This window comes from Neoarius graeffei, chromosome 14 (genome assembly GCF_027579695.1).
Source record: "Neoarius graeffei isolate fNeoGra1 chromosome 14, fNeoGra1.pri, whole genome shotgun sequence".
NCBI lineage: Eukaryota > Metazoa > Chordata > Actinopteri > Siluriformes > Ariidae > Neoarius > Neoarius graeffei.
The window spans coordinates 17,118,057-17,137,703 of record NC_083582.1 but is presented as its reverse complement, the minus strand read 5'-3'; the positions used below and the strand labels follow the sequence as shown (position 1 = coordinate 17,137,703).

The following is a 19,647-nucleotide window of genomic DNA, read 5'->3' as shown; positions in this document are numbered from 1 at the left end:
TTCAGTTCTGTCTGACTAGTGGGGAGTTCCAGGTATTTATCCTCCAGTGGACCAAAAGCAACCCTAAGGAGAGTCTTTGAGGTCACAGATTGACCCTATCAGTCATCCTGTAGATGCTAGGATCACTGGAGGCCGGGTGTGAACGGCAGCCTAGAGGGTCGTTAGGGTAATTTGTGGGTCATTGACTCTCTGCCATCATGTGAGTCATTGAAGTCAGCTGAGGCCCTGTCCATACGGCAACGGATTCAGGTGAATCCGATACAATTGTTTATCGTTTCGGCCTGGCGTCCACACGGCACCGGCGTTTTGGGTGCCCCAAAACGAAATCTTTTGAGAACGGGTTCCAGAGTGGAAAGATCTGGCAACGTTGCCGTTGCGAAGTCGTCTGGATGAGTAGAACGGATTTGTTTACGATGACGTCACAACCACATGACTGTGAGTGCTTCACGCCGGGTAGAAGTGTAACGAACTCAATGCGAGTTGTCAACAAATCCTATAACTTGGTTCATGAAACGCGCTTACAAAATATTTTCACTGTGAATATTTATTGTGTAATGGTGCAAAGTGAGAGAGAGAGAGAGAGAGAGAGAAAGAGAGAATAGCCCTTAGGGCAGAGTCAATCCCACCAGCAAAAATAGGGAAAAAAAGGAGCGATCTCACCTCTTCAGATGTTGGTTTAAGTCCTACAATACATTCCTCAAAAAGGGCGTAGAAGAACAAATTAATCCATCAACGTGTAGCATTCAATTTATTCCGGACCATTAAAGACGCCGCCTTCCGCGTAGAATCATACGTCATCCATATTGGATGGGTCAAAGCGGAGAATAAAGATGCCTCATTCATGTGCTGCGTTTAACTGTACCAACAGGTTTACCGTCCAAACGAGATCACATGGGATTACCTTTCACAGGTGAGACTGGAAAAATACTTTTCATTGTATTTGGTCATTATAATGTAATTTTACGAACAGATTTTTCTGACTTTGTGGCTAATATGAAGTCTCGCGCATAATAGTTTATGCGCATGCGTCCTTACTTCTTCTATTGTTCTGGTGTCTCCGAAGGGACCGTCTTACAGTGCCCCTAGAGGTGTGGCATGTGTATTGCATCGTTTTCAGCAAGCGTTGCGTTGCCATATGGACCTGATATTTTACTGATCGTTGCCCATGTGGACGCGATATTTTTTTAAATAACATCTCGTTGCTGTTGTCGTGTGGATGTAGCCTGAGTCTTGGTGTGGATCTGTATTCAGTTTTCTGGGAAGTGTGCTAAGGACTGCACTGTAGGTGGCTGATGAGTGGTGTCTCAGACCTTCAAGAATTTCAAACAAGTCCAGTTACCTTCTTTAGCACCTATGGTTTACAATGACCTGCATGACTGAGAACCTTCACAGACAGACCAAACTAATAAATATCGGTAGTCAGCGAGCACCTCGGTGTGATCAGCTGTTCGTTTAGTGACAATGATGTAACGGTCAGTGCATGGTCAAAGTAAACCTGTAGATGGTAGTAATTCAACACTGGATGCCAGCTGCCATAAAACCCAAAAGAAGAAGGAAAAGGAGAAGCAGGTAAACCTGCACACGCGCACACCGGACTTCCTCTGTCTGCTTGACTGCACGAAGCAAGTGAGTTCATGCACATTATTTGCTAGGGAATCCCATCAAATTAAATAATTTTCCAGCCACAGAATGGCCTGGGGTTTTTTTGTTGTTGTTTTGAGATATTGCAGAAATAAACATATATCACGATGACCAAATTTCAGAGGGAACTAAATTTCACTGAATTTATGAAATTGAAAGACCGTATAGCTTTAATAGGAACTTGTTCTTGATTCTAAGATTCCTGTTCTTGGCTGCAGTAGTGGAACACCATGTGTTCTGCTGTTGTATGCTGAGATGCTTTTCTACTCACTGCAGTTGACAGCTCAAACCGATCTTGTCATTTTCCTCTGACCTTTCTTATCAACAAGGCATTTGTTTCCACCCATAGAACTGTCACTCACCCAATGTTTTTTGCACCATTCTGTGTAAACTCGAGAGACTGTTTTGTGTGAAAACCCCAGGAGATCAGCAGTTTCTGAAATACTCAAACCAGTCCATCTGGCACCAACACCCATACCACGGTGAAAGTCACAGAAATCACGATTTTCCCATTCTGATGTTTGAAGTGAACATTAACTGAAGCGCTTAATTTGTATCTGCATGATTTTATGCATTGTGCTGTTGTCAAGGGTTTGGCCGATTAGATAACTGCATAAAACAGCAGGTGGATGTATGGGTGTTCATAATAAAGGGACCAGTGAGTGAAGCTATAGGGCAGGGGTGTCAAACCTGATCCATAAAGGGCCATGTGGCTGCAGGTTTTCATTCCAGCCATGCAGCAGCACCCTGATTTGGCTTATTCAATCAACTGACACACCCACCCTTTAATCAAGGGTGGGTGTGGCTGCAAGTATTTGACTGTGTGAAGACAGTTCAGTTGATTGAATGAGCCAAGTCAGGTGTGCTGCTGCATGGCTGGAATGAAAACCTGCAGCCACAAGGCCCTTTATGGATCAGGTTTGACACCCCTGCTATAGGGCTTATTCTGCTGGTATGTAAATTAGTTTTCAATCCTGTGAAATGAGGCAACACTGGAGTGAGAGGAAAAACCTCAACCGAAATATTTTTTGTCTGAAATTTAAAATTAGAGGTTTGAAATAGTCACATACACAGGTTATTTGTGAATCTTTTGAGCTCAGTGTTTGGGTGTTTTCATAGTTTCAGATTGTATCCAAAATTATGCACCATTTTCAAGTTCTTTCTTCTTCATCATTAGAGGGCAGAGTTTGCATTTATGTCCAAGCCATGTTGAATCGCAGGTTGCATTTAAAAAAAAAAAGATAATGAAACTATGATTATTGAGCTATGAAATGATTGTACAGACCCACTGAGTATACAGAAAGGTGTTTATTGTCTTCTTCATTGTGTGGCAGGAAGAGTGGAGACATACAAAAAAACAGCTTATCTGAATATGAAAACAGCATAACAAGGTGTAAACATCTTTTTAAAATACATTTTTGGCAGTATATCATACCACATTACATGTTTAAAAAAAAAAAAAGACGTAAAATATGAAACTATAACCACTTATGCAATATCAGTGACTATATGCTACATAAAGCAAATATATTAAACTGAAATAATTCTTGTTTCTCTTTTTAAAGAAACAAAATTAACTTTTAAATATTTAATCCAAATGGTAAAAAAAGATCTTTGGAAATCATTTATGCAAATGAGCATTTCTTTCTTCCTTTCTTTAAAGCTAAATAAGACAGCTGGTGATCATCAGCAACCGATGTGTGGTTTACTTCATGTTTTTATTTAAAACGTCAAGAGAATCAATGCTTTGGCTGTTGTGTAGGCATGTTCCAATAATTGTTACTAGAAAATAAATCCTTTTGTCTTAAAAGCTAACTGTATTTAAATATTTAAAAAGTTTAACTAATTTGCATAATTTGATGTGAAACCAAGTATTAGTTAGCTCTACATGGTCATGTTTGGCAGCTCACTTTTCTATTTTAAAACACCTAGAATTATTAAGTTAGATAACCTTAAACTTAGACTAGGCATTAAATATAAATCACTCCTGCAGCTTACACTCACTACCAGCTGGCTAGTGTTAGCTTGTAAGGTCTCAGTTGTTGTTGGAAAATGTAACATGCTTAATGCTTACTTTCTTTCTTTGACCATGCTACATGTTAGGAATGTTCAGTGTATTAAATAATAGTTTTGCATGTACAATTCTTCGGCCTCTATAATTATATTTACATTAATAGTCCAAGGTTACAGTGAGACAAAATGAAAGAATAATTCCTTCTCGCTGACATGTAGCTACTAATGTAAAAGGCACAGTGACAAACACAGGATGAACCTTTCCTTTCAGAAATAACATTTCACTCAGATGTGTGAAATTTTAAATTTAAAAAAAAAAAATTCCCAACAACTTACACCAATTTCTAACCAAACCTCCACATCATTGCTTCAAGATCAGCTTTGTTTCTTGAACAACTCTTCATATAAAACATCTTCATTCTGTCTAATAACAACATTGGGCAATTGTGTGCATGTAAATAGAGCTAACAGGGTCATCCAAGTTACATATCACTTGTTTCTTCTCTTCTGCATCACTTAAGTTACAAAAACGCTTATTTTTGAACATCACTTGACTATAAAATTGCACTTGTTTTTGTCTGATTTTTAAATAAGGATAAAAGATGCATGATAATACTGATTCTGTCAAGCTTCCTACTGTGAATGTACAGGGCGTTCCTGATTTAAATTCAGCCAAAGAGCTTGAGGAAACACGGGTGGCAGTAGGGCTTGTTGTCCTGCTCCTTGAAGCAGCCTTTGCTCAGAGGTTTAAGGCAGAACTGACACACCAGGTGCTGCGGGTGGAACTTGGCGCCCATGGCAGTGACGCAGCGTCCCACGATGGGCTGCTGACAGGCCTGACACACACTGCCACGAGACTGGTGATAGTGTGCCTCACACAGCGGCTGGCCCTCATGCTCGAAGAAGCTTCCGTTCACAAAAGGGCTGAAACACTCCTGGGTTAAAAAAATAAATAAATAAATGATGTGAACATACAGAACATCAGACCCATGTGCTATCTTTTGAATTCACAATTAAAGTACCTTTTTGGCATTTTAAGGAAAGAATCCACAAAAATATATCCAACATTCCAAATGAAAGAATACACTCAAATTGTTTGTCCCTTTGAAAAGGAATGACTCTGCTACCAAAGTACATTTTTACCACTTAAAATCACAGAATCCACTATAAAAAAATTTTCCTTGTACAATTATAGAATGTTCAACAGATGTATGTACCTTGTAAAATTAAAGAATATATTACACACACTTAATATTTAGCATTAAAGAATCTGTGACAAATTAAAATAAAAGTTCTTATACTTTAAAATTAAAGCAACTGCTACAAATCAGAGGTTTCATTTCAATTTAAATAATCTGCTACAAAAGTACATTTTTACTTTTTTAAATTAAACAAAGGTGAGTTTATCTTTTAAAATTAAATCTGCTACAAAAGTATGTTTTTACCTTTAAAAAAAAGCACTACAAAAGTACCTTTTTGCTTTTTAAAATTGAAGAATCTGCTATAAAATTGAGCTAAATAATTTGCTACAAAATTATACATTACCATTTCAAAAAATACCAGATCAAAAAAAAGTTGTATAAAAGTATTTTTATGATTTCAAATGAACAAGGAGTCCAATTTTACCATTTCAAATGAAATAATTCATTACAAAACACCCTTTTCAACTGTTAATTACCAAAGTATGTTTCCATCTATTAAACATACAGTAAAGGGATGATTTTGATTTTTTTTTTAAACAGCAAAATATAAATGTACTACTAAGGTACTTTTTCCACCTTGTAGAACATTTAGAATTGACCAGAAAGCTCCCAAGCTACCGGACCACACCAAATTACAGGTCTTCAGATACAGTTTTAATTTGTTTCCTTCTTTCTGGGCAAATACTGTAAAATTATTGTACTAGTTATAGCTTGAAATTCTCTGAGGCTAAACATAAAATCTCAACTGAAACATTTTTTAAAAAGTTAATTTAGAATTTTAATTGTATGGACATAAATCATACAGTTTGTGTAAGAAGGTCTGAGAAGTAAATACACTGGATAAGGTTTAGAATAATGTACAGCTTACCCTGCAGACAAAACACTGTGGGTGCCAAAGGGCATTGAGGGCAGAGATGTAATTCTCCACAATGGGCTGAGAGCAGCCTTCACAACGTGATGCAAACAGCGCCAGGAAACACTGCTGACAGTACTGCTGTCCCTCACGGTCATGAAACCCTAAGAGAAGGAGACAAGAAATGCTCTAGATCTCAAAAGTACATGCACAACTAAAGTATGGGGTGGTGTAACGAAGCCACACAGATTTGAGGACTTATCAGCGATGTCACAAAAGTGCTCGTGTTCCTGCTTTCAACCAATCAGAACACATGTGACTTGACAAAGACACAGCAATGGAGCCTAATACATACCTTCATCTCCGAACGTCCGGCTGCACTTCACACAGCAGAAGCACTCTGGATGCCAGTTCTTATCGAGCGCAGTGACCATTTTCTACAGATCAAACAAAGCCAATGACTACCTGTGAACGTTTTTGTTTTTTTTGGAGAGAAAATGTTAAAGCGGGAAAAGAAATGAGACGCTTACATTGAGAATGGGTTTATTGCAGTGTGCGCAGTGAGGCGAGTACAGGCTAAAGTAATCTGGCTCGCAGTACGGACGCCCGTCCTTCTCAAAGAAGTTACGGTTCCCCAATTCACATTCACACTCGGAGCAAACAAAGTGTTCAGGGTGCCACACCCTCCCCAGCGCTGTCACCACCTACAGCACACAGGCATTATGGGGAACAGAAGAATTAGCATACATGCTTAGCAAATCTTATTCGTACGTACGTTATATTAATAAATATATAAATACACTTTTTTCACAAAAAAAGTCTGCACTTTAGTGCATTATACTAGTGAATCTGAAAAAATTTGAATATCATGAAAAAGTTCAATATTTCCTCATTTAAGAACATGAAAATTTTATATATTCCAGACTCATTACACAATTTTTTCTTCTATTTCTAAAAATCATCTCTAAATGTGAGAATTGCATTTTGAGTAAGAAAGTATAAATACCATACATCTCTCAGTCTAGTTCAGTACATGCAACCACAATCATGGGGAAGACTGTTGACTTGACAGTTGTCCAGAAGACAATCGTCAACACCGTCCACAAGGAGGGTAAGTCACAGAAGGTCACTGCTGAAAAGGATGTCTGGAAAAGGTGTACAAGCAACAGGTATAACCGCAGCCTTGAGAGAATTGTCAAGAAAGGTCAATTCAAGAACTTGGGAGAGCTTCACAAGGAGTAGATTGAGGCTGGCGGCAGTTCATCAAGAGCCACCACGCACAGACGTCTTCAGGAGAGGGGCTACAACTGTCGCATCCCTAATATCAAGCCACTCCTGAACCAGAGACAATGTCAGAAGCATCTTACCTGGGCTAAGGACAGAAAGAACTGGACTGTTGCTCAGTAGTCCAAAGTCCTCTTTTCAGATGAAAGTAAATTGTGTGTTTCATTTGGAAATCAAGGTCCTAGAGTCTGGAGGAGGAGTGGAGAGTCACAGAATCCAAGATGTTTGAAATCCAGGGTGAAGTTTCCACAGTCTGTGATGGTTTGTGGTGCCTTATCATCTGCTGGTGTTGGTCCACTGTGTTTTGTCAAGTCCAAAGTCAACGCAGCTGTCTACCAAGAGATTTTAGAGCACCTCATGCTTCTATCTGCTGACAAGCTTGATGGAGATGCCGATTTCCTTTTCCAGCAGGACATGGCACCTGTCCACAGTGCCAAAACTACTACCAAATGCTTTGCTGACCATGATATTACTATGCTTAGTTGGACAGCCAACTCGCCTGACCTGAATTCCAGAGAGAATCTATGTGCTATTGTCAACACCCGACCCAAAGGCTGCTATCAAAGCAATCTGGGCTTCAATAACACCTCAGCAGTGCCACAGGCTGATTGCCTCCATCTCATTCCGCATTGATGCAGTAATTCATGGTAAAGGAGCCCCAATCAAGTATTGAGTGTATAAATGAACATTTTTTTTTTTTTTTAGAAGTTGAACATTTCTGTATTGTAAATCCTTTTTTGACTGATCTTAGGAAATATTCTAATGAACTTTTTCATTATATTCCAATTGCTTGAGATGCACTTGTATGTTGTATAACGTACTAAAATGTAGTCTCTTGATTAAAAGTATACAATAGTGAAATACTTTAGTGTAAAGTCTGTATTTAGGAACACATACAGTATAAGCTAGCTAGCTTATACTATTATAGCTATTCACCATACGCAAGATAATATACAATTTATTAACACGAGCTTTTTTTTTTTAATTTACAGGAATGTAGAAACAAGGAGATGCATCATTTTAGAGTCATTAGTCATGAATTGTTTAGCATTAACGTTATCTCACCTGTCCCACAATTGGTTTCTGGCAGGCAGAGCAGTTTCCCTTGGAGGAAGTAGACACTCCCTGCCTGCTCAGATCTGATTGGAGAAGGCCCAGCATGCTGTCCAGTGAGCCGCTGGAGGGCGGCGGGGGTGGGGACACCAGTTGCTGCAAAGGCGCTGGATTGGCCTGAGCTGCCGGCTAATAATAGAGGATGGGCAGAGTCAAGACATAACGTCTTGTAATTGTTGATAGGTTGTGATAGACGTTTAGCTCTTTTTACGCAATTGGTAGCAAAGTAATCATGTAACTAGCACCAGTTAGCATATACAATAGCGGCATGTAGCTACGCACCACACTCTGCACACGGAAATCTGACAGAGACGCCATCAGTTTGTCCAGTTCCAGAGTGGCTGATGTGGCGGAGGGTTTCACTGATCTAAACACACACACACACACACCTAAATGAAGCAGTTACTGAAACGTTGATGACTAAGCTACCCAAAAGCCATTGCAATAGAACTTATGTAATTATTTTTCCCTGCTAGTTAATAGCACACAAGCTGGTGCTCATATACAGGTATCTGCTGACTGACTCCATTAACACCCAGAGAAAAGTGGACATCACAAGCAAGATGGCTGACATATGACTGTAAGGGAAAGTCAGTGAGGGGGGATATAAACAACCACACTTTCACTCCAAGCTGGATGACTTTCAAACTCCCTGCATTAAACAACCATGTGTTTTCTTATGTTCCAGATTAACAAGCAGACATTTAATTGAGGAACTGGAGAAGAGAACACACCCACTGGAGGGAGCTGACTTTCCTGATTTCTCCTTGTCCTCCTTCTTAGTCGTAGGGAACTGAGCCAGAATCTCATCTAGGAAACAGACAATCAGTATGAGACAGACAGAGTGCGCACATACACGCACACGTGCACACACACACCGGTGATGTTGAACTGGGTGGCATTGAGCTCCTGCAGCAGATGATCGAGTTCACTCAGGCCTCCCCCCAACACCGATGAGGATGAGAAGGCAGGAGGAGGGTCGGGAGAACGGGGAGAACGAGGCTTACACACCGTGCTGAGGGACCACACACAGGCAAATCACAGCAAATAAATGGAAGATGTTTCACATGATATGTGATCACTTGGTGTAGTTTAGTGTTCTAAATATCCAAATCTGTTGGACCTGGATTGGGATTTAAACCTAAAGTGGTTCCCTGATTCACAATCAGACACTGATATAAAGCCGTTACCTGTAAAGCTTGTCTGGGTTCTGAGAGCTATTGGACTTCATGGCAGCTGAAACTGTCTAGGAGAGAGATGAAAACACTTTCCGTATAAATTATAAATGAATGTATGTAAAGAGTGTAATAATAATAATAAAAATAAAAATATATAGTGTATGCATAAAGTGCTTCTTGTTGCCCACCTGCTGAGGTGTGTATGCAGGCGGAGGAGGCCGGTTCTGAGCCGAGTCTTGGTTGCACGTGGGTGAAGGGTCAGAGGTCACTGGAGGGTCAGAGGTCAACAGGACAGGGCACCGAGCGAGAGGAGAAGCCGAGCTTTCCAGATCAGCCAGGAGGGCATCTACAAACACAGAGAGAGAGAGAGAGAGAGAGAGAGAGAGAGAGAGAGAGGCAGAAGTTTCTATACTTTGTCATAAAAAAAAAAACTAAAAAAAAAACCCACACCTTTTGTTGACTGGGAGAAAGAAAGGGCGTAAAAAAATAAAACCAATGCACTCCCAGCCGGGCTTAGGGGGTTAAAATATACACTCACTGGCCACTTTCATAGGAACTTGTTCTTGATTCTAAGATTCCTGTTCTTGACTGCAGGAGTGGAACCCAATGTGCTCTTCTGCTGTTGCATGCGGAGATGCTTTTCTGCTCACCACGGTTGTAAAGACAGATTGTATGAGTTACTATATCCTTCCTGGCATCTCGAACCAATCTGGCCATTTTCCTCTGACCTCTTAACAAGGTGTTTGTTTCCACCGACAGAACCGTCGCTCACTCAGTGTTTTTCACACCATTCTGTGTAAACTCTAGAGACTGTTGTGTGTGAAAACCCCAGGAGATCAACAGTTTCTGAAATACTCAAACCAGTCCATCTGGCTCAAACCAACATCCATGCCACAGTGAAAGTTACACTTTAAGATCACAGTTTTTCCCATTCTGATGTTTGAAGTGAACATTAACTGAAGCGCTTGATTTGTATCTGCATGATTTTATGAATTATGCTGCTCTCAAGGGATTGGCTGATTAGAGAACTGCATAAAACTGCAGGTGTATGTATGGGTGTTCCTAACATAGTGGCCTGTGAGTGTATACATTCCCAAGAGCAACATCGCCCTCTACTGGAGAAATGATTTTATGAACTTCAAACTATTATAATACAATATAAAAGGATAGCATGTGAACATAAAATATTGGTGAATGTGATTAAAGAGTAACAATTCTCCAAACAATTCCAGCTCACTGAGGCTTTCTAGTGGAAATGACTGATCGATGTACCGAATATAAAAAGTCAAAACAGTGCAATAGAGGTTTAGGAGAACCGCTAGCAATTAATATTTTTGTCACTACTATTATTATTATTATTATTATTAGTAGTAGTAGTAGTAGTAGTAGTATTCCATGATGAGAAATACTGCATTATTCCCAAGTAGTGGCTTGTGACCATAGAGCTCGGTGTTGCACGACGCATTAATAATATCTTAAACAAAATGCAGGTGAGAGCTGATCAGAGTTCACCTCCATTCAACATACAGTCTAGTACAGCATTTCTCAACCTTTTTTCAGTCACGGCACCCTTCAGAAGTATGCAAATTCTCAAGGCACCCCCATATAAAATATACGCAGTCACGCTGACCATACGCTGACCCCGGCAGTGATGTTGTGACATGGGAAAGGGGGCCGTGAGACAAATTTTGATGATGCATGAGGCGGCGATGATCTGCATTAGTGTAACTATTGTTTTTTTGGAATTTTAATTCATTTTATTTATTTCAATGTTAGAATATATAATTTTTTGACAGCACCCCTAACAAAGCCAGATGGCACCCCAAGGTGCTGCGGCACCCCGGTTGAGAAAGGCTGGTCTAGTATGAGGTTTTAGACAAACTGTTTGAGGTTAATATTGTAAAGCAGGGTTGCCAGATTTCCACGACTACATCTCAAACCACAAAGAATCCCTGAAAGAATTCATGATTGGAAAAAGGAGAGTGTTTTCTTCTTTTTCTCAGCCAAGTCACTATCTCTCCAGTTTGTTGCTCCTCCTCCAGTGAAAACATTCACAGACATCCCTTTTCCACCAAATCAGTTCCAGGGCTGGTTCGGGGCCAGTGCTGGTGCACAACTCGTTCAACTTGCGAGCCAGCTGAGAACCAGTTTGCTTTTCCATAGCTCGCGGTGCTAAAGGGAGCCACGTCATTACGTCGCTGTATACGTCAGTTACGTCGCTACGTTTGCATAAACCTTGGAGTGAATATCGAAGCAAAAACACAGAAGAAGCAGCAGCAACAACAATAATAATAAATGACTTCGCGTTTGTACAGCTGCTGCTTCTCGTCGCTTAAAAATGGCGATTTTTCGTGGTCTTGTTATTGTTGTTGGTCTTAACAACTCCGCCCCCCCCGCTGACATAAGCAGTTCTTTCCTCTGGCCCAGCAGAGAGTTGGTGCTAGCCTGGAACCATTTTTTCTGGCCCCAGAGCAAGTTCTTTGTCAGTGGAAACAGAAAACCCAGTTCCAAACTAAGCACTGGCCTCGAACCAGCCCTGGAACTGCTTTGGTGGAAAAGGGGCAAGAGAGTGCATGAGGAGGTGCGAGTCCCACCCCAATGGGCCTCTAATGGTGCGAATAGTTGCACTAGCTGCAATAATAACTCTAGAGCAAATTGGGACAGCGAGTACGCAGCCCTGCAATCTAGAAAGATGCACACATCAATCTTCTTATATCTGTCCAGTAGTGACTTTTTTAAATCTTTGGTCTCTCAAAACATAATTCGAGTTTCAACCACCTGCCCCTACAGACGAGCCGCCACTGGTTTACTCAGGGTTTTTTTTTTTTTGGGGGGGGGGGGGGGGGGGGAATGCAAAATTAGCAAAGCAAAGCATGCTGGGAGATGAAAAAGAGAAATGGAAGCAAGGCATGGCTGAGAAAATGTGTTATCAAACGTGTACATATACACATAAAATGAGAAAGATTGACAGGTTGACAGTTACATACCAAACATGACAATACGGGGGCTGAGGGGGTAGTTAGATGAGTCAGTCTCTCCTACAACACACACACACACACACACACACACACAATCAAACTGAAAGCAGCAGGCAAAAGGAAGTGTGTGCTGGACGCCTGATAGCATGGAATTGCTTCCTAAACAACTTTCTCTAATGCAGAGTTTAGAGATGAAGTGACGAGAGTTCTGGATCTCTTTAACAAGTCAGTTCATTTGATTCAGATCACTAAAAAGAGTAGACTCTTTTGGCTCCCGAGTGGATCATTTCCATTCAGTACAAAGTTGGTGAAAATCTCAAACTGTCTCATGTGTCCCATTATAGTGAATAAGGTGTGTGGTTTGGGATGCACCCAAAATGGAGTAATGATTGTGCTTATGTGTCCTATTATATTGAATAAGATGTGTTTATTGGGACACACCCACAGTGGACCAATGATGGCATCCATGTGCCTTGTGTAGTGAATAGGTTGTGTAGACTGGGACACACCCACATTGGATTGATGGGTCTATCTGCACTGTCCATTGAATAGGGCGTGCGGATTATATATAGTGAATATGGTGTGTTGTTAGGGCGGCATGGTGGTTACATGTCTGAAGATTCTCAGTCATCCAAGTCATAGTAAACTGTGGGCAGTAAAAGAGAGCAACTGGACTTGCTTGAAGATTCTTGAAGACGTTTCACCGCTCATCCGAAATCCTTCTTCAGTTCTGTCTGACTAATAGGAAGTAAGTATCAGGTATTTATCCTCTCATGGATGAAAAGCAATCCTAAGGTGTCGTTGAGTCATCCTGTTGGTGTGGGTCACTGGGGGCTGGGTGTGAACGGCCTAGAGAGTCGTTTGGGTAATCAGTGGATTGTTGGTTCTCTCTGTCCTCCTGTAAGGCTACATCCACATGACAACGGCAACGAGATGTTATTTAAAAATATATCGCGTCCAAATGGGCAACAATCAGTAAAATATCAGGTTCATATGGCAACGCAACGCTTGCTGAAAACGATGCAATACACATGCCACACCTCTAGGGGCGCTGTAAGACGGTCCCTTCGGAGACACGAGAACAATAGAAGTAGTAAGGACGCATGCGCATAAACTATTATGCGCGAGACTTCATATTAGCCACAAAGTCAGGAAAATCTGTTCGTAAAATTACATTATAATGACCAAATACAATGAAAAGTATTTTTCCAGTCTCACCTGTGAAAGGTAATCCCATGTGATCTCGTTTGGACGGCAAACCTGTTGGTACAGTTAAACGCAGCTAATCTTTATTCTCCGCTTTGACCTATCCAATATGGCGGCAAGGATGACGCATGATTCTACGCGGAAGGCGGCGTCTTTAATGGTCCGGAATAAATTCAATGCTACGTTGATGGATTAATTTGCTCCTCTACGCCCTTTTTGAGGAATGTATTGTCGGACTTAAACCATCATCTGAAGAGGTGAGATCGCTCCTTTTTCTCGCTATTTTTGCTGGCGGGATGGACTCTGCCCTACGGGCTATTCTCTCTCTCTCACTTTGCACCATTACACAATAAATATTCACAGTGAAAATATTTTGTAAGCGCGTTTCATGAACCAAGTTATAGGATTTGTTGACAACTCGCATCGCAATGAGAAGATCATTGGCACTACTGGTGTTAAGAATCAGACCATTTCATAAATGAATATTTTGCTGTAGAGCTGCAGTGTTTGTACAATTGCATGTTTTTGCTTCACTATTACTGTCACTATTCTGCTTCTTGCATTACTACTGTGAACTAACACTGAACATAATAATAATAATAATAATAATAATAATAATATCCAAGCTCGTGTTTCACTCTCACTAGTGCTCTGTAAGGCTTTTTCCTGGTGATATCCGTTACACTTCTACCCGGCGTGAAGCACTCACAGTCATGTGGTTGTGACGTCATCATAAACAAATCCGTTCTACTCATCCAGACGACTTCACAACGGCAACGTTGCCAGATCTTTCCACTCTGGAACCCGTTCTCAAAAAGATTGCGTTTTGGGCACCCAAAACGCCGGTGCTGTGTGGACGCCAGGCCTAAACGATAAGCAATTGTATCGGAGTCACCTGAATCCGTTGCCGTGTGGACAGGGCCTACATCCACACGACAACGGCAACGAGATGTTATTTAAAAATATATCGTGTCCAAATGGGCAACAATCAGTAAAATATCAGGTCCATACGGCAACGCAACGCTTGCTGAAAACGATGCAATACACATGCCACACCTCTAGGGGCGCTGTAAGACGGTCCCTTCGGAGACACCACAACAATAGAAGTAGTAACGACGCATGCGCATAAACTATTATGCACGAGACTTCATATTAGCCACAAAGTCAGGAAAATCTGTTTGTAAAATTACATTATAATGACCAAATACAATGAAAAGTATTTTTCCAGTCTCACCTGTGAAAGGTAATCCCATGTGATCTCATTTGGACAGAAAACCTGTTGGTACAGTTAAACGCAGCTAATCTTTATTCTCCGCTTTGACCTATCCAAAATGGCGGCGAGGATGACGTAGGATTCTACGTGGAAGGCGGCGTCTTCAATGGTCCAGAATAAATTGAATGATACACGATGGATTAATTTGTTGTTTCTCACCTGTGAAAGGTAATCCCATATGATCTCGTTTGGACGGTAAACCTGTTGGTACAGTTAAACGCAGCTAATCTTTATTCTCCGCTTTGACTTCTCCAATATGGCGGCGAGGATGACGTATGATTCTACGCGGAAGGCAGCGTCTTTAATGGTCCGGAATAAATTGGATTAATTTGCTCCTCTACGCCCTTTGAGGAATGTATTGTCAGACTTAAATCAACATCTGAAGAGGTGAGATCGCTCCTTTTTTCCCCTATTTTTGCTGGCGGGATTGCACCATTACACAATAAATATTCACAGTGAAAATATTTTGTAAGCGCGTTTCATGAACCAAGTTATAGGATTTGTTGACAACTCGCATCGCAATGAGAAGATCATTGACACTACTGGTGTTAAGAATCAGACCATTTCATAAATGAATATTTTGCTGTAGAGCTGCAGTGTTTGTACAATTGCATGTTTTTGCTTCACTATTACTGTCACTATTCTGCTTCTTGCATTACTACTGTGAACTAACACTGAACATAATAATAATAATAATAATAATATCCAAGCTCGTGTTTCACTCTCACTAGTGCTCTGTAATGCTTTTTCCTGGTGATATTCGTTACACTTCTACCCGGCGTGAAGCACTCACAGTCATGTGGTTGTGACGTCATCGTAAACAAATCCGTTCTACTCATCCAGACGACTTCGCAACAGCAACGTTGCCAGATCTTTCCACTCTGGAACCCGTTCTCAAAAAGACTGCGTTTTGGGCACCCAAAACGCCGGTGCCGTGTGGACGCCAGGCCTAAACGATAAGCAATTGTATCGGAGTCACCTGAATCCGTTGCTGTGTGGACGTCACTGAAAACAGCTGGGTTTGTGCGCGCATTCAGCTGTCTGGGAAGTGTACCAAGGACTGCATTGTAGGTGGCTGATAAATGATGTTTTAGACCATCACCTCTGTTCAGTAATGGCCGTTCCAGGTTGACAAAAATGGCTTCTTTAACTCCTCGCTCATACCAACGATCCTTTCTGGCTAAAATGCATACATTGCAATCCTGAAGTGAGTATCCTTTGTTCTTAAGATGAAGATAGACAGCAGAGTCCTGGCCTGAGGAACTGGTTCTCCTGTGTTGAGCCATGCGCCTGTGAAGCGGTTGTTTTGTCTCCACAATATACGAGTCCGTGCATTCCTCACTGCACTGAATTGCATACACTACGTTGTCCTGTTTGTGTCTGGCTATTCTGTCCTTAGGGTGGACCAGTTTCTGCTTCAGGGTGTTACTGGGTCTGAAATGTACCGGAATGTTGTCTTTATAGAAGATCCTCCTGAGTTTTAGATAGACCAGAAATGTAGGGAATGACAATGTTCTTGTGTTTGTTCCTGTTATCCTCCTTGTCTGTTATGTTCCTTTTTTGGCTCTTGAAGGAAGACCAGTTGGGATACCTGCTGTTCTGAAGTGCTTTCTTAAATGTGATTCTGCTCCTTCTCTTTTCCCTCTACCGTTGTAGGAATCAAGGGTGTAACTTTGGGTCTACCACTGGGGGGGGGGGGGGGGGTGTTAAACTCTTATTTATTGAATCATTTACTTGCGTAAAAGGAATCATGCTAATTTGGCATTCCTGTATTAGAAATACATTGTGATACTTTTACTCTGATTTACTTAACGTAGTTACAGCTGTGCACTTGACTATTTATACCACAATGACAGTAGTTAATTCAGTGTTTAAGCACTAGCTAGCAAGACTGTGGCAGCTTCCACTCAATTGTGTGTGTGTGTGTGTGTGTGTGTGTTCACTATGGAAAAAAAAAAAAACTTAAAGATTAATCAATTGCATCACTGTATTGACACCAATAAACTACACATAGCAAATGTCTTATGCACAATTCATGACAACACTCAATACATCACACAATACAGAGTAGCACACTGGAGTGCAGCTTGCATCTCTATTCTGAACATGGCAAACTAATTTTACATATTGGTGGGCATCACCAGTTCAAACTAACAAAATCCAAACAAAAGCATGAAAATACAAAAGTAGGCCCATCACATATTAAGGCAAGGGTGCCCAACCAGTCGATCGCGGTCTACCAGTCAATCGCAGGCAGAGTTTTAGTCGATCTCGAGAAATGTTTTGTAATCTCTCGTCTCTCGTCTTCTTCCGCTTATCCAGGACCGGGTCGCGGAGGCAGCAGTCTAAGCATGGAAGCCCAAACTTCCCTTTCCCCAGACACCTCGGCCAGCTCCTCGGGAAGAACACCGAGGCGTTCCCAGGCCAGCCGAGAGACATAGTCCCTCCAGCGTGTCCTGGGTCTTCCCCGGGGCCTCCTCCCGGGGGGACATGCCTGGAACACCTCCCCAGGGAGGCGTCCAGGAGGCATCCGAAAAAGATGCCCGAGCCACCTCAGCTGGTTCCTCTCGATGTGAAGGAGCAGCGGCTCTACTCCGAGCTCCTCCCGAGTGACTGTGCTTCTCACCCTATCTCTAAGGGAGCGCCCAGCCACCCTGCGAAGGAAACTCATTTCAGCCGCTTGTATCCGCGATCTTGTTCTTTCTGTCATTACCCAAAGCTCATGACCATGTTTTGTAATCATGTAGGTCTATTTAATAGGCTATGACAAAAAAAAAACCCTGTTCAAAAAGCACACTAAGTCATCATTCATGAAAGACCAATATGTATTTTCATAACGATAATAATAATAATAATAATAATAATAAACGTGACCTTTTCTGGTGCATACTGGGTATGGTTTGGCAAGGTTGCTAGGTTGTTGTAACTAAGGACTCTAAAGCGCGAAGAAGCTAGAGCTGAAGAGATAATGGCGGAGGTCAAAAAAGCCAAAAATTATCACTTTCATTCCGAATGGGAAGAGGATTACTTTTTTGTTTATTCAAATTCAAGACCAGTGTGTCTGATCTGTAATGCGACCGTGGCCATCCCAAAGAAGGGCAATTTGGAGCGACATTTTAACACCATTCACAAGAGATCTGCTACTGACTTCCCGGCGAAATCAGCTCTGCGAACCCAAAAGGTGAACGAACTGAGGAGACAGCTAGCTGCGAAGCAGGCAGTGTTCACTAGACCCGTCAATAAAAGTAAAGCTGCGATGATAGCGTCTTACCGTGTTAGTCGCATTCTCGCAAAACGTCAGAAATGTTTTAAAGACGGTGAAATGGTGAAAGAAGCACTTGTGGAGGCCGCAGATGCACTTTTTGCTGACTTCAAAAATAAGAACGAGATCATGTCGGCTATTCAGGACCTGCAGCTATCCAGAAACACTGTTACAAGGCGGTGCGAGACAATGTCAGAGGTTGCTGAACAGCAGCTAAGAAATGACAGACACGTGTCTTTGTTTTTCTTTACAATTTGACGAATCTACTGATGCTGTGGACGTGGCTCAATTGTGTTTTTATTCGAATGGTTTTTGATGACATGAGTGCAAAGGAAGAGCTGCTAACCATTTTGCCTCTGAAAGGGCACACGAGAGGGTCGGATATTTTATGGAGTTCGTCACTAAGACCCATTTGCCCCTCTTCAAACTTGTCTCAATCAGAACGGATGGGGCTCCATCAATGGTTGGACATACCGCTGGATTCGTTGCTTTGTGCAAACAGTCCAAATCTTTCCCAGGTTTTTTGAACTACCACTGCATCATTCACCAACAAGGGCTGTGCGGGAAGATTTTAAACATGAAAGACGTCATGGATGTAGCTACGAAAATCGCGTGCTCTGTTCGTGCCAGGAGTTTACAGAGGCGGCTATTCCGTGCCCAGCTGGAGGAGACAGGCACAGACCACACCGATCTGCTGCTGCACGCCGATGTCAGGTGGCTGAGCCGAGGAAAATTCCTTGAAAGATTTTTGGAACTTTTGCCCGAAATTAAAGAATTCCTGAAGCACACAACAACCCATGCTGCTGATTATACTCAACTAGAGGATGGGCAGTGGCTCATTGATTTGGCTTTTCTCACCGATGTCACCAATAAGATCAATGACTTGAATCTCGAGTTGCAGGGGAAAGGAAAGTACATCGTCAGCACGATCAGTTCAGTGAACACATTTAAAGCCAAGTTGCACCTGCTGTTAAGCAGGCTACAACGGTGTGATTTGAGGAACTTTCCGCACATGGAGGCAGAGCTCCGCCGTCAGGGCAAAGACAGTGTGGAACTTGCTCGTTATGAGCACCAAATCCAAATCATTCTGGCGGAGTTTGCGCGCCAGTTTACTGACTTCGCGTCCATTGAGCCTGTAGCCAGCTTTCTGTGCTTCCCACCTCACTCTTCAACCTGGATGCCAGTGCTGTTGAGAAAGAAATTCTCACACTGCAAAATGACATTGAAATCAAATCCAGAGCAACACCTGGCATGAGTGGCGAATTCTGGAACCTGCTGCTGGAAGAGAAGTATCCAAGCCTCAGACAATGTGCACTGAATATGACTGCCCTTTTTGGATCCACATATTTGTGAGAGTCTGCCTTTTCATACATGAAAATAAATCAAGTCCAAGTACAGAACCACACTGACTGATGACCACCTTACGGCCTGCTTAAGGCTGGCACTCAGCTCCTACTGTCCGGATTATGAGAAGCTAGCTGCCTCCGCCCAGTGCCAGAAGTCCCACCAAGGTAGAGAACTGATTTTTTTTTTTTTATCTTGAATTAGACATATTTAGAATTTTAGTTTGCTTTTCTTTCTGTCATGTGCATAATTAAGGTACCTAGGTGCACAACAATTATTGGCGGTCACTACTGGTCATCT

General features: G+C 41.8%; 1 protein-coding gene across 3 annotated transcripts in view; it reads right to left on the bottom strand.

Annotated features, from left to right (window-relative positions):
• Window positions 1–2,934: 2,934 nt before the first annotated feature.
• LOC132898015 (transforming growth factor beta-1-induced transcript 1 protein-like) overlaps window positions 2,935–19,647 on the bottom strand; it is a 29,418-nt gene continuing 12,705 nt past the window's right edge. For 2 of the 3 annotated variants that reach the window (XM_060939363.1, XM_060939362.1), the window contains exons 2-12: window positions 12,272–12,322; window positions 9,473–9,630; window positions 9,297–9,352; window positions 8,985–9,121; window positions 8,841–8,916; window positions 8,389–8,473; window positions 8,059–8,235; window positions 6,240–6,413; window positions 6,065–6,146; window positions 5,725–5,873; window positions 2,935–4,589 (exon numbers count right to left, since the gene is read on the bottom strand). In XM_060939363.1, coding sequence (XP_060795346.1) covers window positions 4,323–4,589; window positions 5,725–5,873; window positions 6,065–6,146; window positions 6,240–6,413; window positions 8,059–8,235; window positions 8,389–8,473; window positions 8,841–8,916; window positions 8,985–9,121; window positions 9,297–9,352; window positions 9,473–9,630; window positions 12,272–12,322 — 1,412 coding nt within the window. In that variant the 3' untranslated portion in view covers window positions 2,935–4,322. The remainder of the gene's footprint in view (window positions 4,590–5,724; window positions 5,874–6,064; window positions 6,147–6,239; window positions 6,414–8,058; window positions 8,236–8,388; window positions 8,474–8,840; window positions 8,917–8,984; window positions 9,122–9,296; window positions 9,353–9,472; window positions 9,631–12,271; window positions 12,323–19,647) is intronic. The other variant, XM_060939364.1, reaches the window with a different exon arrangement.